At 43.8% G+C, this 25518-nt stretch overlaps 1 protein-coding gene across 5 annotated transcripts in view; it reads left to right on the plus strand.

The window, feature by feature from the left end:
* UBR4 (ubiquitin protein ligase E3 component n-recognin 4) overlaps positions 1–25518 on the plus strand; it is a 132976-nt gene that overhangs the window by 24738 nt on the left and 82720 nt on the right. For all 5 annotated transcript variants that reach the window (XM_047082757.1, XM_047082760.1, XM_047082759.1 and 2 more), the window contains exons 18-38: positions 6965–7134; positions 8456–8738; positions 9402–9537; positions 10461–10540; positions 11003–11131; positions 11964–12146; positions 12299–12421; positions 12511–12740; positions 14948–15069; positions 16360–16457; positions 17672–17829; positions 18587–18796; positions 19734–19835; positions 20137–20237; positions 20480–20678; positions 21068–21256; positions 21938–22001; positions 23511–23702; positions 24512–24582; positions 24675–24822; positions 25279–25506. In XM_047082757.1, the coding sequence (XP_046938713.1) occupies positions 6965–7134; positions 8456–8738; positions 9402–9537; positions 10461–10540; positions 11003–11131; positions 11964–12146; positions 12299–12421; positions 12511–12740; positions 14948–15069; positions 16360–16457; positions 17672–17829; positions 18587–18796; positions 19734–19835; positions 20137–20237; positions 20480–20678; positions 21068–21256; positions 21938–22001; positions 23511–23702; positions 24512–24582; positions 24675–24822; positions 25279–25506 (3216 nt within the window). The remainder of the gene's footprint in view (positions 1–6964; positions 7135–8455; positions 8739–9401; positions 9538–10460; positions 10541–11002; positions 11132–11963; positions 12147–12298; positions 12422–12510; positions 12741–14947; positions 15070–16359; positions 16458–17671; positions 17830–18586; positions 18797–19733; positions 19836–20136; positions 20238–20479; positions 20679–21067; positions 21257–21937; positions 22002–23510; positions 23703–24511; positions 24583–24674; positions 24823–25278; positions 25507–25518) is intronic.

Consider the following 25518-nt stretch of genomic DNA (forward strand, 5'->3'; position numbering starts at 1 on the left):
TCTCTTTCTGCCCCTTCTCTGCTTGCACTTTCTTCGCACCCTCTCTTAAAAATAAATAAATAAGCTTAAAAAAAAATAATCATTCAAATTACAGGAGTAGGTGTTTTCAGATAGACTGCTATTTGCAAACTCACCACGAAAATAAAGCCTAGGATCTTGATTGTAAGTTTTGAAATCTTAGCGTTTTCTCTCCCCGCTGGTAGGTGATGTTCTGAATCCTGCATCTCAGATTCCTTCATTCGTTACTTTTATTTATGTATTATATATCCGTGTATGTATACATATATACATACATATACATATATATGTATATATGTATTTTATTTACTAACAATTTTTTTGAAGTTTGTTTATTTATTTTTTTTTTTAATTTTTTTCAACGTTTTTTATTTATTTTTGGGACAGAGAGAGACAGAGCATGAACGGGGAAGGGGCAGAGAGAGAGGGAGACACAGAATCGGACACAGGCTCCAGGCTCCGAGCCATCAGCCCAGAGCCCGACGCGGGGCTCGAAATCACGGACTGCGAGATCGTGACCCGGCTGAAGTCGGACGCTTAACCGACTGCGCCACCCAGGCGCCCCTGAAGTTTGTTTATTTTTGAAGAAGAGAGAGAGTTGGGGGGGGAGAGGGACAGAGAAAGAGGGAGACAGAATCTGAAGCAGGCTCCAGGCTCTGAACTGTCAGCACAGAGCCCAACGCGGGGCTTGAATTTACCATGAGATTATGACCTGAGCCAGAGTCAGATGCTTAACCGACTGAGCCACCCAGGTGCCCCTATATATATTTATTTTTATATTCGTAGTCCTTAAAGTTTTAAATTGATTGTTTTAAGCATTATAGTAATGATACCATGCTATATATAATCTTTTTAGGCTTTCTTTTTTTCGTTTAATATTATTTAGCACTATGTCGCCAAGGTTCGTTTATATTATTGCTAATTCTGAAGTTCTTGCTTTGACTGCTGTCTGCTGTCCCATTGTATTTGTGACTATACCAGCTCCCCTCTGCTCCCACTGTTGGACCTTTGGAGTGTGTCAGATTTTGTTGCTATTCCAGTTGTTGTTGTGATCTTTGTTGTAGAAGTCTCCTGTGATAAAACAAGGGGTTCTCTTGGGTAGAGAACTGGGAGTGGAATTGGCAGGATTTGGAGTATGTGATTGTAAGCAGGTGATGCCAGACTGCTCTCTAAAGTAGCTACGTCAGTGGGGCACCTGGCTGGCTCAGTTGGTGGAGCATGCGACTCTTAATCTCAGGATTGTGAGTTTGAGCCCCACATTAGGTGTAGAGATTACTTTAAATAACTAATAAATAAAAACTAAAATAAAAATAAATAAATAAATAAACAAACAAACAAACACAGGAGCTGCACCAAGATTTACTATCACCAGCAATGTGTTCGAGATTTGTGGGTTCACTTTCCCAACATTTGACAAGGTCATATTTTGATAATAACTTAGTTTTAACACGGTCAGAGTTTGTGGTTCTCATTCTTCAGTGTACATAAAGATCCCTGGGGAATTTGTTTAAAAAAATGCAGATTCCTAGCTGTGGCCACCCTGCATCTCCCCTAGAAGAATTAAATTTGGTAGATCTCCAGTAGTTTGCCCTAAGATTGTTTTGAAATTTTTTTTTTGTTATTCTTAAGTGGATTCTCAGAATCAGGACACAATCGAAGAGATTGCACTTGCCCCAAAGGGACAAAATCTAGGAAGCAATTTCAAGAGGTTAAACTTGATTCTTAAAATCCTAGGCTATTTGAGAAATTCTTTTTTTTTTTTTTTCCACTTTAAGTTTATTTTGACACAGAGACAGAGCGATGCAGAGGGGGCAGGGCAGAGAGAGGGAGAGCACGAATCCCAGGCAGGCTCCATGCAGCCATCCCAGAGCCAGTGTGGGGCTCGAACCCACAAACCGTGAGATCACGACCTGAGCTGAAACCAAGAGTCAGACACTTTACCGACTGAACTATCCAGGTGGACCTATTTGAGAAATTCTTAAAAATTCATTTCTTTGTTGGGGCACCTGGGTGGCTCAGTCTCTTGAGCACCTGACTTCGGCTCAGGTCGTGGTCTTCTGGTTTTTTTGGACTTAAGTGCTGCATCGGGCTCAGTGTTGTCAGTGCCAAGCCTGCTTTGGCTCCTCTGTCCCATCTCTCTCTGCCCCTCCCCCACTCCAGTGCGCTCTCAAAAATAAAATTAACATTTTAAGAGCTTATTTCATCGCTTAAAAAGATAACTATAAAACCTATTTGTATGTACCTATTGTTAGATGAAACAGAGTGGGGTTTTTTTGGCAGGAAAGGGAATATAAATAGAGTGGTAAAGTTGTTGACTTAAGATGAAGAGAAGAAAATTCTTCAGTCAGTATATGGCCTGCACCTCCTTCTCAGACTGTGTAGGGTCAGGAAGTCATGTCAAAGTTATGAGCTCCTTAAGTTTATTTAGGGAATAACTAAGATCTTAAGTTTATTTAGGGAAGTTTCACAGTTCACAGACTTGGCCTTTTCCTGCCGAAACTTGTCCAAATAATGGGGGAAGAAATATTTTTCTGTAGAGAATAGGAGTTCTTAAGACTCCTGTAATGATGTTGCCCTCATAGCATGTAAAAAACTAATTCCAGACCTTGTGTGGACATGCAACTTGTCTGCCCATAACCGCTGACTTTATGTAGAACAAATCCTCAAAACTCCCTTCTCATTCCATCTCCAAACATGGGCCTTTAAATGCTGCCCCCAAATCTCATTGCTATGGTGGAAGAGAGTAAAGGATGGTTGGTGTAATTTAACGACCTGCTATTGAGTTCCCCTGCCCTGCATGTTGTTTCTCTGGGATCATGTACAGAGTCCTATACCTTTATCAAGATACCTGAGTGCTATTGCAGGACATACACAGTGTCCTTAAGGTAGGTTAGCAGAATGTAGCTCAGTCTGTGAAAGTAAGCAGATAGAAGTTTCATCACAAAAATTGTCTTCACCTATCAGGTTCATAAAAAACTGGTTCTGAGTTGGTAAGACCAGTAGGCCTGTTCCCTGCTTCTAGGAGAAATTGAAGCCTACTTATTTACTTCCCAAGATGACATCTTGGGAAGAGGGCTTTCTGTTGAAATGCCATGTGCTTGGTTGGCATGGCTTCTCTGTTCTTTCTTTCAAATTTGTTATTAGAGCAGTCTAGTAAGATGATTTGTATCTTCCGAAACCAAACGAGAAAGCAGGCCTTGTGTGGGTTTCATTGTCGTCCTGCTCTACTGGCCACTGGGGATTCTCTCTGTCTCTAGCCCTGGTTGGGGATGGCACTGAAGGTTCCAGCTCTCTAATCATAGGGTTGGTTCCCCTGGCAGTCATCCCCTGGCCTAAAGCTGTCGAGGGGCCTCCTTATTGTAAACATAGGTAATGCTGAAAGGGGCTTATTATGAATAACAAAACACGTTCTTTTCACCCTTGTCAGGAAATGATGAGAGTTTTAGGAGCTCTGTACCAGGAATGAGACAAAGACCAAATATACATTTCTTCTTACATCCCGGGATCACAGGGGCTTAGTGTTTAATAGGTATCGGGTTTCAGTTCGGAAAAATAAACAAGTGCTGGAGATGGATGGTAGTGATGTTTGCACAGTGTGTGTGTATTTAATGCCACAGAACTGTGCACTTAAAAAATGGTCAGTTTTCGGTTATGTTTTTTATCACAAAGTAAAATTAGAAACATACCTGGCACATAGTATTAGTGCCTACTCAACATTAGCTGCTGTCTTTGTTACTATTACCATTTAATGTTGTGTTTATAGTTATTATATTTATTATTATGTATAAAATTATAATAATTTAACGTTACCATAGAGGTCTGAGTTCATTCATTCATTCACAGAGTATTCATGGAGCACCTACTGCGTGCCAGGTAGTGTAGGCACTGGAGAGATCCAGATGATTTGAGTTAGTGTGAGATCATGAGAAAAGGGGGAGATAGGAGATACCATGTGGATAGAGGGCCCATGGTAGATAGAGGTCATGGGAAACTATTTGAACGGGGTAAAGAACACGGATAGGAGAGAGTCTAGGGTGTTGCCTGGGTTTACAACCCGGATGAGACCAGAAGGATGCTGTTGTCTTTCGTAGAAAGGGGCCATCGGCGAGAAGGGTTAGTTTGGTGGTAGAGGAGCCGTGCCGAGTGCTCGGGGAGCATTCCTAGGTTTGAGTCAGCTCAGAGGTTGTGTGTACTTGTGGATTGCTTATTTATGCACGGTTGCTCAGAATGGTCCTTTGGGTTCCTGAGCTACACAAGGCACAGTTTGCCATTTTCTCTTTTTGTTTTTAAAAACAGTGTCACCTTACCAGCACAACTGTCTCGCCGTCCGTTGTGGTTAGCCAGCCTCGAAACCATTCTGCAGTAGAGCTTGAGCGTTAGGCTTTCCTTAATTTTTCAGGTATTTATTTATTTTTTTTAGATGTTTATTTTTGAGAGAGAGTGTGAGTAGGGGAGGGTCAGAGAGTGAAGGGGACAGAGGATCCGAGGATGCCTCTACTCTGAACTCAAGAGAAGAACTGTGAGTGAGATCATGACCTGAGCATAACCGAGTGAGCTGCCTAGGCTCCCCGAGGCTTTCCTTTAATGGAGTAAGCTAAAAGCAGTTAAGTAGGCGTTACCGATGTGATTATTGATTATGTTGCTTCCTGTGTCAGAACGTTGCATCTTACAGCCCTTTCAATCCAATGAGAAAAACAATTTGTATGTTTTTATATATAAGAATTCTATATAAGAATTTGGTGTGTAAGAATTGTGTGGCATATATTAACTTTTTTAGTTAAACGGTTACCACTGCCATTAAAGCCATTTTTAATATGATGACGTTTTGAGGGGCCAGTGGGATGAAGACATCTAGAAAGTAGTTGGAAATGTGAGTCTGAAATTTAGAACTTAAATTAAGAGTGGTAATGTGGTTTTGGGAATTATCCACTAAGAGGCAGTCGTTGAAGTAATGAGAAACAGCAAGGTGGGCGGGGGATGGCCCGAGCGGCGAGGGCTGGGGCCAGGAACCCAGGAGAGCTGGCATTAAGCAAGGGTGGGCACTGGGGTGCTCGGGCTGGAGGGGGCACTTCAGGCTAGGCCTTGGTTGGTGGGCAATGGCTCTCTTTTACTTCTTAGGAAGCCCTCTTCCTTAGGGCTAATCCAGGCTCTGAGGAAGGCTTGGTCATTTTTTGCGGCTCTGAGGCCCGAGACAACGGACACAAAACAAAAAAACCCTCTCTTAAAAAAAAAATCCTATAAATAACATTGTAACGTTACATTCTTCCACCAAATTCATGGTTTATGTTTTTCCATGTTTCTTCGTAGTCCCTGTCTGTGTAGATAGATGCACAGTTTTGCAGGTAAAATCAGAACATCAGTTCATCTCTTGTTTTCTGCTTCTTTCAAATTTTACTATTTCAAATATTACTCCATTAAGTTTAAAAAAAATTTTTTTCTAATGTTTATTTTTGAGAGAGAGACACACACATAGAGTGCAAGCAAGGGAGAGGCAGGGAGTGAGGGAGACACAGAATCCGAAGCAGTCTCGGGCTCTGCACTGTCAGCACAGAACCCGACGCGGGGCTCGATCTCACGAACCGAGAGATCATGACTTGAACTGAAGTCGGACGCTTAACTGACTGAGCCACCCAGGTGCCCCGAGAATGTAGATTTTAGAGATAAATCTGGTTTGGGCAGTTGGGAGTCTTGTGGCTTAGTGTGTTTTTAAACCACTCTGACCTCTGTTTCCCACATCAGTAGAATGGAGCGCATACCCAGGTAACATTGTGGCCCAGAGCATTGCCTGTGACAGTTGGTGTGCGGCACTTAGTCATGATAACTGCCCAGCACATGGGAACTACTCCTGATTATCTGTGACATTTTGAATGATTGTTTCCCAGGAATGGGGTCCTCTGGGGTGTTACCTAAGAACATAATTTAATTTGGCAGACTTAGAAATTTATCCTGTATCCTGAGGTAACTATGATTTGTGTTTTCTGAAGCCAAGTGAGAACACAGGCCTTTTGTCTGGTGTTCCATTGGCATCCTGCTCAGTTGGTGTGTGTGTTTGAGAAGATAAGTTGCAGCTTAGATAACTGAGCTCAAAGTCAAGCTCATTTGAAAGACACACTACAACTGGAGGCAGAGACACAGCCCTGACTAATTGGAGGTGCCTTGACATCTCACAGGCAGATTTCTCTGCTAATACCGTTCGTACAAGTGGGTGGACCCACAGGTGCAGGACCGACCTCCCCACTTGGCGTATTACTTGTATATAACTGGTTATCGAAGAAAAACTGTCAGCCGTTAAAATTGTTCAAGAAGTTTTCTTCTGAAGGGAAGACTTTTCATGTTCTGCCTGTTTGGAAAATCATCCTGATTCTGCCGTCTCAGTTTGCATTTCTGCATTTCTCCTTTTTCAGGACCCCATCTCTGACACCAATTAACTGTAGTTGTGAATGGGGTTAGATGAGTAATTTTCCCTCGATAGTTTTCCTGTTTGTTGAGCGAAGTGACCTTTCTGCAAACCACGTCTGAATCTGAATTTCTGTGTGCCCTTTAAAATACTCCTCCAGCGCCGAAATCAAGAGTCGGGTGTTCAACCTACTGAGCCACCCAGGCGTCCCTTGACTTTTTTTTTTTTTATGTTTTTCCTTTGCAGTCAGTATATTTTATTTTCTGAGCTACCTATTCAAAATGTTCCCATTTAAACCATTATGGTGTGTCCCTTCCTTACTGAATTGAAAGGTTCTTTATAAATTCTAGATACAAGTTCTTAGATAAATGTTTTTAAAATACTGTTTCTCATACTGTGGCTTGTCGTTTCTTTTACTAAAAGTGACTTTTGAAGAGAAAAAAAAAATACTCCTCCAGCATAAAGGGTAACATTTAGGGCTCATTGGTAACCTTTGGCCTCATTCCCTGTCTTTTTCCTAATGGTTTCCTGTGTGTCTTTTCCTGGCAGAACACGCTGTTGCAGCAGCTGGGAGTAGCGCCTTTCTCTGAGGGCCCCTGGCCCCTGTACATTCACCCTCAAAGCCTCTCTGTGCTTTCACGCCTTTTGCTCATCTGGCAACATAAAGCCGGTGCTCAAGGTGATCCAGATGTCCCTGAATGCCTTAAAGTTTGGGACAGGTAAGAGAACTCCAGGTGAAGCCCTGCAGAGAAGGTTATGTGCTTTTTTGATTTGTTTGACTTCTTTGTAGTTAGTCCATGGCTCTGAGGTGGTATCTGCTGATGGCACAAACTGGTGAGGGCGGACGAGTGTGTGTTTCCAGTGGCCTTGGGGGAAGAGGTGCTGTTTAAAAAACAGGAGCACCAAATTAGTTATCTAATTAATTAAATAAGTAATACAAAAAACAGAAATACATAAACTATGGTCTGGGAACAGAATCATCCTTTGGCACCTGGGGGGGTTTGGTTGCAGTTTTGAGACATAACCTGACTCCTGAATGTAACCGATTCAAGAGTCCTGTCCTGGTTTATTGAAAGGTGGGGAACAGGAAAGCCAGCTCTGTCTTTGGCTGTTCTGTTTTCAACGTGAAACCACTCCAAGTGACTTGCAGTCTTTTTTTGGACAACTTTTAAAGAATTTCTTCACTTGGGGGAAGCTCAGATTAATCATCGAAATCCTCTTTAGATGGACCTATATTTGCCATTTTTGTTTACATGGTTAGGAGCCTTCAAAGCAGTTTGTTTTCCTAAAAGGCTTTGCTTTTCTCTTCCTCATTCTGTGATCAAATAGCTGTAATGGCTGGATTTGAGAAATCCTAAACCTCCTTGAGTGCCAAAGACCCACTGTATTTTTTCCTGGTGGAATCTTGCAAAAAAAAAAAGGGGGGGAGGGGGGTTGTCGGGGGAAGAGACGAGGATGAGGGAAACCTTTATTAAAACACAAATCTCTTTCCTAATAGCCAGAGGCAGTGGAAATAGTTGGCTACATTCATTCCTTTTTTGCATCAAAGCTCTTCTGACAAGTTCTCCGAATAGTGTAATTTCTTTTTATTGCTTTTTACTGCACCGACTCATTTTGGACTGTTACCATGTAGTGAATTTAACCTGTAGGGCTAAGCTCTCAAGATAAGAAGCTATAGAGCCAAAATGATAGGGGAAAGTAATTGAACTATCTCTACCTGTCCAGGTTTATTAATTAAAAAAAAAAAAGGAGCCACCGTTTTGGGGGCTTCCGGTTCTTTTCATGGTCAGAAATGGCAGAGTGCCTGTTAACACTATCACCACAGTCGACAGGGAATGTTTTGTGGTCGAGTCTTGCTTTTTTGTAGCCAGGATTGAGTTCTTAAATCTTCTCTTTCCACGTAGATTCTTGTCTTCCCTGATTTGTTGTCTTGATGCCTGGGTTTAGAAAGCTTAACTCTTCCAGCACGTGACACCGTGACTCGTGGGGGACGCGTTCTGACTTTGTCCACCGGACACGTTCTCCTTTTCTCCGCGGTAGGTTCTTGTCGACCATGAAGCAGAGCGCCCTGCAGGGGGTGGTGCCCAGTGAGACGGAAGATTTGAACGTAGAGCACCTGCAGCTGCTCCTCCTCATTTTCCACAACTTCACCGAGAAAGGCCGGCGGGCCATACTGACCCTGTTCGTGCAGATCATCCAGGAGTTGAGTGCCAGCGTGGAGGCCCAGGCACGCTCCGTGCCCCTCATCCTGGCTCGCCTCCTTTTGATCTTCGATTATCTGCTTCATCAGTACTCCAAAGCCCCTGTGTATCTGTTTGAGCAGGTACAGATGAACGCATTGTTTTCACTCTACTGGCTGTGATTGAGAGTGTCACTCTTCTTGAGTTGTGGTGATCCAAAGCAAAATGACCTGCTTACTTGAGGTTTCAGGTGTTTGTTGTGGTAGGTTTATGATTAACCTTGGGAATACCACCGGACTTCTGGATGTGCACTCACGCTTTGTACTTAGCCAGGAGCAGTAAGTGTAGATTATTTGATTTGATGCATTTGTGAAAATTGGATTATAGGCTCTGTTCACAGGTATCCTTTGAATAACCCCACTTTACCTGTGTCTAGCTCCGCGCCCCGAGCATCGGTTCCCCCCCAACCCGCCACTCCCCACCGTGAATATTTGTTAGTGGAGGAATGATGGTTGAGCAGTAGGTTTTATGGATTAGTAAATTCTTTTGTTGTAAGGATCCAACACGAGGATGGGAGGCCCAGGTAAGGATTATTCAGCATTTCCTAAAATGTTTGCTTGAGTGCTATTTCTATTAAACTTCAGCAAAAAAGATTGTTCCCCAAAAAAGTCACAGAAAAATCTAAAACTTTTGTTTTGGCTTGTGAGTTTCCCAGTCTTTGATATGTTGGTCAGTTGTGATGCCTGCAGTGAGATGCTGAATGTGGCTGTGTATCTTTCTTAATTTGAGTATTTGTGTTTTAAAAGGTACAGCATAACTTGCTGAGTCCTCCTTTTGGGTGGGCAAGTGGATCCCAGGACAGCAACAGCCGCCGGGCGACTGCCCCTCTCTATCATGGGTTCAAAGAAGTAGAAGAAAACTGGTCTAAGCATTTTTCATCAGGTCAGAAAAAAGATGGTCAGTAAGAAGCTGACTCATTGGCTCTCGTTGGGGGGATTAAATTTGGTATTTGGAGACTCCTCAAGGTTTAGTCTATTCCTTATAGGTGGCAGATACCAGTGGATTCAAAACATTTTCAGAAATAGACCGTTACATATCCCACATTGATTTCAAAACAAAAAGCAAAAAACCATTGAGACATAAGAATTAGGAATTCTTGTGTATGCTCATAGAGTACAGTATTTGGATTTTTGCCACTTGGAGTGATTACATTTAATTTCTCAGAGGAATGTGGTTCTAACCCACAGGCTAAATTTCCTTTTGGGTCATGGTGGGGTGCTATTCAGAAAATAATGGGAGCCATGACATTCTCTGCAGTGTTTCTCATAGAGCAGGTGTCCGTTCTTCTGATGAAGTGCCTCTTGTGTTTATCTTTAGTTTGTGTTTGCACACTTCCTGAGGAGTGTAAGCTGTTGAGTGGAGTTTGTGGAAACTCCTCAAACCTTAGATCCTGTCATTGGGATCTCTTAGTAGTTAGTCCTGTGATATTGGGGAGACGGCCATTTAAGTTTAATGCAGTTAGTCTATGGGTCCAATTTTAATGATTAACTTGGTGTTTGCAGAGCACCTCTGTTACCTCCTAGAGCAGTGGTTCTTAACTAGGGATGCTTGGGCCCCATGCCCAGAAGGGACAGTTGGCAACGTCTGGAGACGTATTTGGTTGTCAAAACTGGAAGGGTGCTAAACATCCTGTCGTGCACAGGACAGCCCTCCCTCAGCAAGGAATTATCTGGTCCAAAAGTCTGTAGTGCCAGGGTTGTTTGTGTTTGCAAGTGTCCAAAGGGTTTTCTTAATTTTTACATTTTATACTTACTAAGCAGAGTCGAGAATGAAACCATTCTTCTAACGAGCTCATTGTTTTTCAGATGCTGTCCCACAACCCAGATTCTACTGTGTCCTGTCCCCAGAAGCCTCAGAGGATGATTTGAATCGACTTGATTCTGTGGTACCAGGAATTTTAAAACCCCATTTTACATGTGGGTCAGATGGTTTCCACCAAAATCAGTCTGGCAGGGGAAAAGGGAGTCACTTGCTTTTTGTAATGAGGGAATTTGGCCTGTATTAGGATTTGAGGTTATTCTAGAAGGAAAATATTGTTTTGAGATTTATTCGCTGGGCTCCACTTTTGCTGTAGGGGACCCTTCTTCCTGTCTTTGTTGGCGTGTTCACATGCAGATATTTTAATGGACAAAAATAGTTGCCTCATTCTATAGCCTGCACTTGTGTGCGCACCATAACCCATCAGCTGGGAGAGGTCCCTGAGTGGGAATCTTGCTGCAGTGAGAAATTCATAACTATAATTTGAATGAGCTATTTTGTCAGTTCTGAGGTTAAATGGTAGTGTATGGGTTGGAGGAAAAATATTTCAAAAAATAGCACAGAATGATTTTCTTTCTCTCGATATTAGGCGTGTGATGTTCTTTTCTCCAAGCTTGTCAAATATGATGAGCTTTATACGGCACTGACATCACTGCTTGCTGCTGGATCCCAGCTTGACACAGTCCGGAGGAAGGAAAACAAGAACGTAACGGCCCTGGTAAGACCACCGAAGCCCAGGCTGATGATGAAGAGTTTGGGATGTGTTTGATGATTTGGTAGCCATTCTACTAGAAATTTCTTTCTGGAGTCTAATCAGTTATTGAATTATCTGTTTCTTAACGTTCAGCGAATGGTGGTTGATAGGTCACATTGAAAGTCTCCCACTGGAGCTTTTCCTGTGGTCCCATGAATGTGTCTCTGTACCTCTAGAAGTTATGACAACAATTAGAGCCACAGAAAGGGGCACCTGATTGTGGGCCTGCGAGGCAGAATGTCCTGCTCTCTTTTGGTTACTTGGTAAATTCTTGGGGAGCCGAAGTTGTCTTAGAACAGTGATTTTGGCTTGTGAGATGTGCAAGTGTGGAGCATATTATTTATATGTGGGTTCTAACATGTTCTGCTTTATTATTGGATGTATTCTCTATAAAGATGTGGGGAGCAGACTTGAGCGCCAAATCTCAGTTGAAAATCAGGACTCTACACAGTCTGCTCTAAATGTATTCAGGGGGCGCCTGGGTGGCTTAGTGGGTTGAGCATCCAGCTTCGGGTCCGGTCATGATCTCACCGTTTGTGAGTTTGAGCCCTGCATCAGGCTTTGTGCTAACAGTTCGGAGCTGGAGCCTGGAGCCTGCTTGGGATTCTGGATCTCCCTCTCTCTCTGCCTCCCCCCGCCCAACTCGAGCTCTGTCTCGGTCTTGGTCTCTCTCTTGCTCGCTTTCAAAAATAAATGTTAAAAAAAAAAATGCTGTATTTGGAACAGTTCTCACTGTCAGGGAGCTCACGACGCCATGGCAAGTGCTATTGCTGTGATTGCTCTTTGCTTTTTCCAGGAGGCCTGTGCCCTTCAGTATTACTTCTTGATACTGTGGAGGATCCTAGGGATTTTGCCACCATCAAAGACTTACATGAACCAGCTGGCCATGAATTCCCCTGAGATGAGTGAATGTGACATCTTACACACCCTGAGGTGGTCTTCCCGTCTCCGCATCAGCTCCTACGTCAGCTGGATAAAGGTACCACAGTGTGACACAGGCCTTGCTGCCAAAGGGTTGTCCAAAGTCACCGTGCTCTGTACTTGTGGGAACTTGTTAATTTAAGAGTAACGAAAGCTTTAGATTCTGTCTGTATCAACCTCCTGAACACGTTTTCTTGGCTGTCCAAATAGGATCACCTTATCAAACAGGGCATGAAGGCTGAACATGCCAGTTCTCTCTTAGAACTGGCATCCACCAAGTGCAGCTCAGTGAAGTATGACGTTGAAATTGTAGAGGAATACTTTGCTCGACAGGTACGTTAGTTTTGGGTCCATAATGACAGGATTTAGCTTCTGCTGCAGTCTTTTCCCACAACTAATTAGTATCTTGGGTATCTTTAAAGATCTCATCATTCTGTAGCATTGACTGTACCACCATCTTGCAACTTCATGAAATTCCAAGCCTGCAGTCCATCTACACCCTCGATGCTGCCATCTCGAAGGTCCAGGTCTCTCTGGATGAGCATTTTTCTAAGATGGCCGCTGAGACTGATCCTCATAAGTCGTCTGAGGTCACCAAGAACCTGCTTCCAGCCACGCTACAACTCATCGACACCTATGCATCGTTCATTAGGTGTGACAGGCTGCCTGCCCACAGATGTCAAGACGGGGAATTTAGATCCTTCGGTGGTTTGCTTTCCTTAGAGGCCTGAAAATTCTTCACGTTGGACTTAGTGGTGGTTTTTTTTTTTTTTTAAGTTTATTTATTTATTTTGAGAGAGAGATCAAGTGCCGTAGGGGCAGAGGGAGGGGAGAGAGAATCCCAGGCAGGCTCTGCACTGTCAGTGTAGAGCCCAGTGCGGGGCTTGAACCCAAGAACCATGAGATCGTGACCTGAGCCGAAATTAATAAGAGTCTGACACTTAACCAACTGAGCCACTTAGGTGCCCCTAGACTTTGTGGTTCTAGGTACTGTTCACTGTGTAGATCCCAAAGGACTCAGAATTGTACACATTTTTTATTTTTATTTTTGTCAGCTTAGGTTTTTTCTTTTTTCTCCCTCTCTTTGTAGACTGCCTGATGAGGGAATTTTCAAATAGTTCAGGAAGAGTCGAGAAGTTTGATTTCTTTTTTTCAACGTTTATTTATTTTTGGGACAGAGAGAGACAGAGCATAAACGGGGGAGGGGCAGAGAGAGAGGGAGACACAGAATCGGAAACAGGCTCCAGGCTCTGAGCCATCAGCCCAGAGCCCGACGCGGGGCTCGAACTCACGGACCGCGAGATCGTGACCTGGCTGAAGTCGGACGCTTAACCGACTGCGCCACCCAGGCGCCCCGAGAAGTTTGATTTCTATAAATCTTTAAATATTTTGTAGCATTTACCTCGTAGGATATAAGGAAAGGTAACACAATTTCTCCAGACATGTCATTTCTGTTACTCACTAAGATAAAGCTTTAAATGTTTTTGAATTTCATGGTAGGTAGAGAAAAAAATTTCCTGATGAGTTAGAGAGTATTTTGAAATCCAGTCCTTTCTTAAGTAATAAACACTGCAATTTGCATGCCCTGTAGACTTGTTCTGTGTGATGTTTAAATATTGTGGAATTTGTTTTCAGTGTATAAAAATTGGGTATTTATTCACAAAACAAGATTTCAGTCTTTTCTTACATTGGAAGAGCTGGCAGAACTGGGCTTGACATCCCATGTGACATTAACACACTGGAGTTGAGGAGTGGCTGCCCCTTGTGTAGCTCTGCCCACCGGGCCCCTTTATGCTCATTTTCTTTATCTGGTGCCCGTAGGATTTCACTGTTCAGCTCCTGTTCTTTGGAACTTTTGTGCTGAAAGGGACTCGGATTGTCATAAAGTTTAATGTCTGGGCGTGAGTGTCTTGGAGTAAGTAGAGCAGAGACTATTGCTAGAGGCACAATTTTTGACAATATGTGAGCCATAAGCATGAGTAGGAAATGTGAGTGCTTGCTTGTGCCAAGTACTGATCTAGGTACCAGGGATATCGCAGGGTCAAAGGTGACCAAGTCACTTCCCTCTGAGAGCTTGTGGGCTCTAATCTGACCCATTAATTAATGCCAACAGTTTGTATACTGTTAGTAAATGTTCCTGGCAAGTAAGTTTGGGAAGTGCTGAGTAAATATAATTGAACAGCTTTCGAGAAAGTATAGTTGACCCTTGAACAGCATGGGTTAGGGGCACCAATCCCCCTGTGCAGTTAGAAATCCGCAGAGAACTTTTGACTCCCCAAAACATAACTACTAATAGCCTGCTGTTGATCGGAGGCCTTACTGGTAACATCAAAACAATCGATTAGCGCATATCTTGTATACAAAGGTATCATATCCTGTATTCTTACAATTAAGTAAGCTATTTGTAAAACATAAAAAGATAACATCATACGAAAACCACAAGGAAGACAGAATATGTTTACAGTACTGTACGGTATTTATCGACAAAGATCCATGTGTAAGTGCACCTGTGCAGTTAACACTTAATGTCGTTCAAAGGTCAACCATACTTCTCAGAGCCTTCAGTATATACATTGCCAATCTTCCAAGGCCGGGGAGAGGTAGGTAGATAGTGTTCAATGTTCGCCAAGCTCATCTGTCCTGGAATTATGTTTTGGGAACATTTCAGAGGATGGGATATTCTTTGGAAACAGTTGCCCATTGGAATTTGTAGGAGATCAGAAATGGGCAGGTACTCTCAACTATATTTAATAGATTAGGAAACTGAGATAACAGGTATTTCAATTTGTCTAGGGTAGTTTCTCCTATGATGGGAGTAGATTACTTCAGTTTTCACGTAGCCCCCTGTTTTTTCTTCAGAGCCTATTTGCTACAGAACTTTAATGAAGAAGGATCCACTGAAAAACCATCCCAGGAGAAATTGCATGGCTTTGCTGCTGTTTTGGCTATTGGCTCTAGTAGGTGCAAGGCCAACACTCTGGGTAAGTGAATTTGAAAATGCTATTACTACCACTGAGTAATAGTATAATGCTATTAATACCATTGAGAATGAGTACTACCATTTATCTGCCTGCCTGCTGACATTTACCACTCACTGGGGCCTTTGTGTGTCAGACACAGGTGTGTGTGTGTCTGTGTGTGTGTGTGTCTGTGTGTGTGTGTGTGTGTGTGTCTGTCTGTCCTCTCAGGAGCCCTGTGAAGTGTTACCGTCCCCTTTTACTCATTAGGAAACTAAGTCCTCGAAGTTAACTTGCCCGAAATCCTGCATCTTGCAATATGTGGAGGCTGGGATCCAAACCAGCATCATTAAACCAACAGCATTAAACTGTTGCTGTTAGCACAGATCTTTGTTCTTTTTTTCTTTTTTCTTTTTTTTTTAAGTTTATTTATTTATTTTGAGGGACGGCATAAGCAGGGAGAGGCAGAGAGAGAGAGAGAGAGAGAGAGAGAGAGAATGAATCCCAAGCAGGCTCCACACTGTTGGCGCAGAGCCCAACGCAGGGCTCAAACTCACGACCATGAGATCATGATCTGAGCTGAAACCAAGAATCAGACACTTAATGGACTGAGCCACCCAGGCGCCTCTGTTCTATTTGTCATTTATAGAGATCAGGAAGATTAGCAAGCTGTCCCTTTGTGCTGGGCAAACCCTTCCCTTTTTTAGGAATGATCTGGTAGAAATGTAGGATGGGGAAGCAAAAGGACTTGAGCAGGACTGGAGTGAAGGGCGGTAGTTACCCTTTAAATTTATAGCCGTTTGTATTTTCCTGAATTGCAAGCTTTAAATGCCCTTTCAGTGTTCAGGTAGTCTGTCTCACTTGAAGAAATTAAATTCTACTACTTCATCAAACAAACACTGTTCTTGATGTGGATTAAGAATCCCTGTCCTCAGATTTGTCTTAAGGAGAAAAGAGGTCAGAGTGCTACCCGTCCACAGAGGGTGTAGCAGAGGCTTGAAGAGCGGTCTTAGCCTGACTTGTAGCGACATGCCCCCACTTCGCATCTTGTTTTCAGTTGTCGTCTTTATTTGCAAGATTAGAAAGTGAATGTGATGGGAAGTGAAAACCTTATAATCGACATTGTTAGCTATTAAGCAGTTAGTTAGCTCTTGGACATAGTACTGCTATTGAAACACCCATCTAAGCGATCTTCGTAATTATTTTGACAGCTTGGGCAATGGTGTTTCTTTCTGCATTTGGGCTTGGCTTTAAAATACTATGTGTCATTCTTTCCCTCTGGTGATGAGTTCTCATCCTTCCTGTCGCCTGCAGGTCCCACATTGGTTCAGAATTTACCATCCTGGGTGCAGGCTGTGTGTGAATCCTGGAATAACATCAACACCAACGAGTTTCCCAATATTGGCTCCTGGGTGAGTGTCTGTTCTGGGAATAGAAATGTGGAGCACCAGCTATTCTGTGTTCTGTTCTTGTTCCTTAGGCTGAAACTAGCTGCCACGAGGTCTTGGTATGCAGCAGTATATTTGCTAATGATAATCGATGTTTGAATCGATAAAGCCTTGAATTACCCAAGCGGTACCCAGGTGGTCGTTTTGTTAGGAAGTCTGGGTTACCCTGTTAAGTGGACGACCACCTTATTACTATGAGTGTGTTTTTTCGTCTGCTTAAGACTGGGATGTGAAGGGGCGCCTGGGTGGCTCAGTCGGTTAAGCGGCCGACTTCGGCTCAGGTCATGATCTCACGGTCCGCGAGTTCGAGCCCCGCGTCGGGCTCTGTGCTGACCGCTCAGAGCCTGGAGCCCGTTTCAGATTCTGTGTCTCCCTCTCTCTCTGCCCCTCCCCTGTTCATGCTCTCTCTCTGTCTCAAAAATAAATAAATATTAAAAAAAAAAAAAAAAAGACTGGGATGTGAAGATGAATTGTATTAAGTGTAAGGTGCCGACAAGATCTAGCATCTGAATTCTCAGAAGATATAAACTGTTTCATTTTCTTTTTAGGAGAAATGTCAGGCGCCTACTCCTTTTGTAATGATTTTATACAGTAGCTTTTAGGTTCTGTAGGCTCTTAGAAGACTGTAGAATCTTCTGTCCATTTACTTGACCTTTGTGGATGCTCTAATCAAATTACCTCTATTAACAGATAATTCCGTTGTCACAGTTCTTTGGAAAAGCCAAATATTATAATCTTGTTATCCTGCTTTGTAATCGTGACCCCTATTTACATCACCCGGAGCTATAGCAGAAGGATCATGAAGATATTTTAATGGAGGCTCTGGGGCTTTGCAAAATACAGATCCTTCTTAATTATGAGAGACAGTAGTCTTAATGTGAAGTATAATGTATTCTAATGATTTGAAACCTGGTATTGGGTATCTTAACTTTGTACTAACATTTTAACTTTTGAAATTTTAAGTTAACTTTGTACTCACTACAATTTGTTAACTGCTTTCAGTGCTCCACCCCACGTTGCTTCCCAGGATGAATAATCGTATATACTGAGTAGAGCCGTTGTCTAGAAACCTCGGTGGAGGTCTTAGTTTATGTCAGTTGGTTTTTTTCCCCCACACGAGAGTTTATCCCAGATAGGTAGACGCTTTTTCCGTTCTTGTCTGTTTTGTTCCCTTCCAGCGCAATGCCTTTGCTAATGACACCATCCCTTCAGAGAGTTACATCAGTGCTGTGCAGGCTGCTCACTTGGGGACACTTTGTGGCCAAAGCCTGCCCCTGGCTGCTTCTCTGAAGCACACCCTTCTCTCGCTGGTCAGGCTGACTGGAGATCTTATTGTGTGAGTACCTACTGCCCAGCCCTCGGTTCTCGCTGTGCCTGCGTCCTGTCGTAGCTAAAGGAAGACGGGATGTAGAGCTGTATAATGATGCTTTTCCTGCATGCTTCGATAGCAGAGAGAGTATTGTTTGAGAGTAAATAGAGTGTGAGCATTCATCTAGAATGCGATGTGAAAGGCAGCAGGATACCTCCTCCCCTCCTGCAGAAGAGGCCATGCAAGGCTTCAAATCATATTGTAATTTTGAGGTGCTTCGGGTCGGAATTTGAAGGTGGCAGTGATGTATTTCAAATCACGTGTCTCCAGAATCATCACGGGAGTTAGACTCTGCTATTGTGGGGCTGGGACAGGCCAGTGGAGGCATGCTCTGTCTTCCCAGTACATAGGTCACAGGTGAAGTCCCGTATCATATTGCCTTAAGCGTGGTCCAGATTCCTGGTAGTTCTAGAAGAGTTGTCTGGGTTTCTAGTTTAGGTTTCAGTTCATTTTCTTTTCTGAATATTCTATAAAATACACCTTACATTATTTAACATTTTAATAAATGGGCTTTTTACATGGAAATGATTTTTGTTTTTGATAGAATAATGAAAAAGAAAATTTTGAAGTTGTATGATTACATCTATGTAAAAAACTGCCAAGGGAAAAAAAGCCTGGGGTAAAAGCTCTCACCCCTCAATAAATAATTGAATTGCCTGGTCCTCGCCTTTGCAGCTAATTTTGGGGGAGTATATCCATTGACATGGTTCCATTTTCTTTGAAGTTGGTCCGATGAGATGAACCCGCCACAGGTAATTCGGACCCTGCTTCCCCTTCTTTTGGAGTCGAGCACTGAGAGCGTCGCCGAGATCAGTAGCAACTCCTTGGAGCGCATCCTGGGCCCTGCGGAGTCTGATGAGTTCTTGGCTCGAGTATATGAGAAACTGATCACTGGTTGTTACAACATTCTGGCCAACCATGCAGATCCCAATAGGTGAGCCTGATCTGAGCAGACATCAGGTTCCTGTGACCTCCTGCTGTTTCCAGTGAAATGTACTGGCTTCCTTATGTCATTAACTCATGACTTGTACTTTTTAATCGGAAGTTCTGTGCTTATGTGTCTTCTCTTAATGATGAATTCTTAAGAATCAGCATTGAGTAAATGGAAGGCTTAAATGGTTCATATTTGGAAACTTTAAGTCACTGAATGGATGCTTATCAAGCACTGTATTAGATATAATGAACCGTACAAAGGACCTTCATAAAATTTCTAATATTTTTGTAACCCTGCTTCTTTCGGAGGTGGGTCGTGTGGAATTAGGTGGTCGTCACCATTGTCTGACTTTGGTAGTTTAGGTCTTAGTGATGTAGATGAGTCGTGAGGTACAGCAAAGTAAGCTGCAGTTTTGTCCCACTGAGAAGCGGACAGATAAAGGGTCCAGTACTGGGGTTTCTGGTCTTTTTGTTGTTGATGAATCCATGGTTTCATCAAGGGCTCCTTTTTTTTTTTCTTTTCCCTCCCTTCTTCCCTCTCCCCTTCCTCCCTTTCCTGCCTTCTTCCCTCTCCTCCCTTTTTCCCTCCCCTCCCTTTTTCCCTCTCCTCCTTTTTCCCTCTTCTCCTTTCCCTTCTTCCTTCCTTTTTTCCTTATAATTTAAAACAGCAGCAATGATTCTTTGGACTCTTAGAGATTGAGTACATCTGTTATCTCAGGTTTTAGTAACTTTTTAGTTTTATTATAATTCAGCTTGTTAAACATGCACCGAGTTCCTACTGCACAGCCAGGCTTTATGCTAATAAGTTTTGGGGGAAAAAAACCCAGAATATTGCCCTTAAGGTTTAGCGATAAACTTTGGGTTTTTAAAAATTAATATTAGGAAGGCATTGACACAGATTTTATTTCTGGTAGTTGACTTTTCTTTGTGCTTCTCAGTGGACTGGATGAATCCATCTTGGAGGAATGTCTCCAGTATTTGGAAAAGCAGCTGGAAAGCAGCCAGGCTCGTAAAGCCATGGAGGAATTTTTCTCTGACAGGTGAGCTGTATTTTGTTTTCCTCAGTGAACAGTTTTTGAACGCCTTCTGAAAGTAATAGGTATTTCTTCTCAGGGAGCACCCAAGGCCTGCTTCAGTGTCTGTACTGTGGGGAGGACTTAGATTCATTGCTGACTCCTTCAGGTTATTGATGAGGGGGTTGACTTCATGAACACCTAGTGTGGTTCATTGGCAAGTGGCCAATTCCCCTGGGAGAGATGACATTGTGAAGACATAGAAGCGGATGCCTTTTATGTGAGGCTTAACGTGATTCTTCCATTTTTCCCCCCTTCTGCCTCCCAGTGGGGAACTGGTGCAGATCATGATGGCAACAGCCAATGAGAACCTGTCTGCTAAATTCTGCAACCGGGTTCTGAGATTCTTCACCAAACTCTTCCAGCTGAGTGAGTGACAGCTTTTGGTAATCTTCTTATGGGAACTTTGATGTCCGGCTAATACTGTGCCTGTCTTCTGCCTGAGTGTAAGCACCGCATAACAAGTGCAGAGAATCCCTCTGAGAAAGTGTGGAAGGAAGTTGAAAACTTGCTCGAAGCCTTTCCTTCCTCCTTTCCTGGCTCACAGTCTGCGCTTCTCCCCCTTTCCCCCGCCTTCCTTCACTGACCGGAGTCTCTCGGTCTGTCCCTAGCTGAGAAGAACCCTAACCCGAGCCTTCTGCACCTCTGTGGCTCTCTGGCACAGCTGGCGTGTGTGGAACCTGTGCGTCTCCAGGCCTGGCTCACGCGCATGACTGCGTCACCGCCCAAAGATTCCGATCAGCTGGATGTGATTCAGGAGAACCGGCAGCTCTTGCAGTTACTGACTACTTACATTGTTCGGGAAAACAGGTAGAACACGTGCATTTAGGTCAGGTGTCGCGAAGAGCCCCAGATGAGCGCTGAGAGTATTTGTTACTTTCTTTCCTTCAGGCATTGGTCCTTAACGTTTTGAACGATTCCACAGCTCCCCTCACTAGACTTAAGGAATCTAGTAGAACTCCTTGGTTTTTCCCGTGGAAAAACTTTTGCAGTGACTTGGCCTGTCAGTTATCGCATAGGCGAATGTTTTGTGCTCTACTAGCCAAAGTCCGAAACTGGGTGCATGTATATGGCAAGGGGGAGAGAGTCACGTATTTAATGTTTAATTTGCAACGTCTCTTAATGACTCTTACAAATTGAGAAGTACAGTCAGACTCCTGTTGTTTTATTTAACTAATTTGCTATTTCTTTTCTACCAGCCAAGTTGGGGAAGGTGTGTGTGCTGTGCTTCTGGGCACCCTGATCCCCATGGCGACAGAGATGTTGGCCAATGGTGATGGGACTGGTTTCCCTGAACTCATGGTTGTGATGGCCACCCTGGCCAGTGCAGGTCAAGGTGCTGGCCATCTTCAGCTTCACAATGCTGCTGTGGACTGGCTGAGTAGATGGTAAGATGATGAATTTGGAGGAGCCCATCACTCTTAGAGAAAAGGGGGACTAGATCATTAATTGCAAGGTATTTTCTTTGTAGCTTGGAGTGAGTATAAAAAGAAACTTGAGTCTACATTTTTATTGGGGATTGAGGGAGTAGCCTGTAACTGTTCACTTTTTTTTTTTTTAATCCATCAGCTCCTAAGCTTTTTTTAATGTTTTTTTTTTTTTTAAGTTTTTTAATGTTTATTTTTGAGAAAGAGGGAGAGAGAGAGAGAGAGAGCAAGCGTGAGCGGGGGAGGGGCAGAGAGAAAGGGAGACACAATCTGAAGCAGACTTCAAGCTCTGAGCTGTCAGCACAGAGCCCGACATGGGGCTTGAACTTAGGAACTATGAGATCATGACCTGAGCTGAAGTCGGACGCTCAACCGACTGCAACTGTTCACTTTAGACTGAATCTTTGTCATATCCCTGGTAGGGTTTCCTGTTCATTATCCCTGGGGGAAGTCTTAGGGAAAGTAATAAGTGTCAGTGATAAGACTGGAGCACCCCAAACCTCAGTGTTTTTCTAAGAATGCTTTGGCTTCCCGGTGTCTACAAACTGATGCAGGATTCATGAAGCTACTTCCTTTTCTTTGGTTCCTTAGATGATTTTGTGTCTCCCCCCCCAATCCCCCTTTTTTTCCCCTTTGGGACAGCAAGAAATACCTGTCACAGAAGAATGTGGTTGAAAAACTGAATGCCAATGTAATGCATGGAAAGGTAAGCAAAATGCAGAGAGACAGCAGTCGGTGAGTGATGATCCTTACCTTTGTGGTCACATAGAAGGCTCTGCTTCGTACTGGCTTGTGTCCCTGGCCAGCCTGCCTACAATTTCAAAGCCCTGGGAGTGTATAATTCCGAACTGTGTGCCCTTGGGCCTTTGCTGAGTGACAAGGAATGATAGGAGGGAAATAATATGGGAAACAGTATCCAACTGAATCCTTCATAAAACCTGGTGGATTCTTGCTATTTTTAGCTATTGGTGTGCTGTGGAACTGGAGCTGTGTGCTCTGAGTAGGTGTTCTGTGCGGTTACAGACTCTGCCTTCTCAGCTCTCGTCCAGTTGCTAGAATAGTTTAATTTACCTGAAGGTTCAGGGCATCTCTGAGAAGGGTTTTGAACTGACAAAAGTCCACGTTCAGTTGTTCGCCCGCCCCACCACGGACCTGCCGTAGGTCACTGAGAGCGGGTAACCGGCCTCTGAGACCCAGCAGCATAGCGCTGTTTATTTCTCAGTAATGAGATGATTTAAATTTCAGTAATTTCAGCCTTTCTTGCTCGTCTTTTAAATTTCAGTAATTTCAGCCTTTCTTGCTCGTCTTTCTCCTCTGAGTCTGAACTGTCGCTGCAGAGTGAAGAGCTCAGAAGTCTGAGGCCTTGATGCCAGGCTGCTGGGTCCTCAGGCAAGCATGAGCTGCTGGCAGCTGTTCGCTGGAAAACTTGTGGCTTCATTTCCGAAGCTGTTCCTCTCTTACTGCTTTCACTTAAAAGTCTTTCGCTAATGGTTAGAAAAAATTGCTAATGGTAGGGAGAAAGCCAGCGAGAGCCTATTCATACTTTGAATCTAGTCTGTTTTTCCTTTCTTCACTTAAATTGAGGTATACTTGACAGGTAACACTGTATCCGTTTCAGGTACACAGCACAGGGATTCACTGTTTGGGCGTGTTGTGGAGTGATCCCCACAATAAGGCTAGTTGCTGTCTGTCTCCATATGTAGTTCTAAAACGTGTTTTCCTCGTAAGGAGTTTAGAGATCTGCTCACTTAGCAACTGTCAACACGTCATACATTGTTAGTTGTAGGTGCCATGCTCTGCTTTATTTACACCCCTGTGACTTATTTATTTTAAAACCGGAAGTTTGTGTCTTTTGAACCTCATTCATCCATTCTCCACCCACCGCTCCCCTGACTCTGGCAACCACCAGTCTCTTCTCTGTATCATTTTCTTCTCTTTTTCTATTTTCCTGATGACAGTTTTACTTCATTTCATAATTTGTAAAGGGTTGTCTTTGTGCTTGAGGATGAGTGAATCCCGTTAATTCAGTACCGTGTATTGACTGGCTACACGTGGCCATAGTGCTCAGAGGTGAGGAAGTAGATAATTGAAGCATGTGGATTGTCTTGTCTGCTTTTATACCATTTCTCTGATTGCGGGCTTTATTGGGAAAAGTCTGAGAATCGGATATGGAGAACTGAAGTTTCTGTGACGGGGTAGTGGTCTTCTCTTCTAGCATGTAATAGTCCTGGAGTGCACGTGCCACATTATGTCTTACTTGGCTGATGTCACCAATGCCCTGAGCCAGAGTAATGGTCAAGGCCCAAGTCACCTCTCGGTGGATGGGGAGGAGCGAGCCATTGAGGTGGATTCAGACTGGGTGGAGGAGTTGGCCGTGGAAGAGGAGGACTCCCAGGCTGAGGATTCAGTAAGTACCACGTAACCATCCAGGTAACCCTGTAAGGTTAACAACAGTGACCGGCACTGACAGAGCTCATGCTAAATAAGCTTTTGGCCTTCTTTTCTGGCCCCTGTGAGCTTCAAAACTCTCCTGCTCCTGCCTGCTTTCTCCCAGTTTACATGACTAATGCCAGACTGATTTTCTAGTCTGCAGAGCAGGCTGGAGGCATCTAATCTCTTGGGGAAAAGACTATTTAATAAGCGCATGGCTTCTTCCATCCAGAGTCACTTATCCTGTAGTCGTTCAATTTTTGTATCCTAACTGCAGTCTTAGAGACGAATTCCTCATGGGGATGGTGTGAGCTCACTTGGACAGAAAGCATAAGATTTATTTATTTTTTTTCTAACCACAAAACTATAAGCTCTCACCCAGAATTGTAGCACATTTATAGCCTGTAGATTATTTCCAGGGGTAGATTTTACTGGCCATTTCTGAATGGACCATTTATTCTCCATAGGATGTATTTCTTTTTTTTTTTTTTTTTTTCCATTTTTTTTTTCAACGTTTATTTTTTTTGGGACAGAGAGAGACAGAGCATGAACGGGTGAGGGGCAGAGAGAGAGGGAGACACAGAATCGGAAACAGGCTCCAGGCTCTGAGCCATCAGCCCAGAGCCTGACGCGGGGCTCGAACTCACGGACCGCGAGATCGCGACCTGGCTGAAGTCGGACACTTAACCGACTGCGCCACCCAGGCGCCCCTCCATAGGATGTATTTCTGTGGGGGCCTGTGTGGAAGAGTATATTTCTGATTAAAAAGATTTATTATCTTTGAAGGATGAAGATTCTCTTTGCAATAAACTCTGCACTTTCACGATCACTCAGAAAGAATTCATGAACCAGCATTGGTAAGAGTGGTTCTTTTCTTCAGAAGGTGAGGATTTGCGGGGCCTTGGCCTCGGGACTGCTGGGCTCATTTGCCGGTTCTTGTTCTTTGCAGGTACCACTGTCACACCTGCAAAATGGTTGACGGGGTGGGTGTGTGCACAGTGTGTGCCAAGGTGTGCCACAAGGATCATGAGATTTCCTATGCCAAGTATGGGTCCTTCTTCTGTGACTGTGGAGCCAAGGAAGATGGCAGCTGTTTGGTGAGAGTTTGGAACATTCGCTGGGCTACGAAGGGTGACGTGTTAGTGACACGGGAATGCTGACGCCAGACTGGGCAATTCCCATGTCACCTTCATGGTGGCCCGGGTCTAGGAGTATGTTCTGCTTCTGTCATTGATCATGGCCTAAGCACTTCACTCAGAACGTTAGACCTTGCAGGGTCCTTAAACAGCTTGCGGTTTTTCCCAAAGACCTGCCACAGTTTCAGAAGTTGTAACCAAGACCTGTGGCTGTGAGCGGGTTAGGGACCCAGTTAGGTGGATACCTGTCAGCTGGATGTTAGATATTAGGTGAAGATGAGAATTCAGGCATCTGGTTATCATTTAAATGGTTAGCCGATTTCTCCGCCGGGTCCAGATTTTCTTCCAAGGTCTTTAGCAGTGTTTCAGCTCTGTTTGTGGGTAGAGCTCAGAATCTCTGACGTTTTCTGTCCCTAGGCGCTGGTGAAGCGGACTCCCAGCAGTGGCATGAGCTCCACCATGAAGGAGTCAGCGTTTCAGAGCGAGCCCAGGGTTTCAGAGAGTCTGGTGCGCCACACCAGCACCTCCCCAGCCGACAAGGCCAAAGTCACCATCAGCGACGGGAAGGTTGCTGACGAAGACAAGCCCAAGAAGAGTAGCCTGTGCCGCACGGTGGAGGGCTGCCGGGAGGAGCTGCAGAACCAGGTGGGGATCTGG

This window comes from Lynx rufus, unplaced genomic scaffold (assembly GCF_022079265.1).
Source record: "Lynx rufus isolate CCGP_SWC_20201006 ecotype Redwood Valley unplaced genomic scaffold, mLynRuf1.p SCAF_2, whole genome shotgun sequence".
Classification (NCBI taxonomy): domain Eukaryota; kingdom Metazoa; phylum Chordata; class Mammalia; order Carnivora; family Felidae; genus Lynx; species Lynx rufus.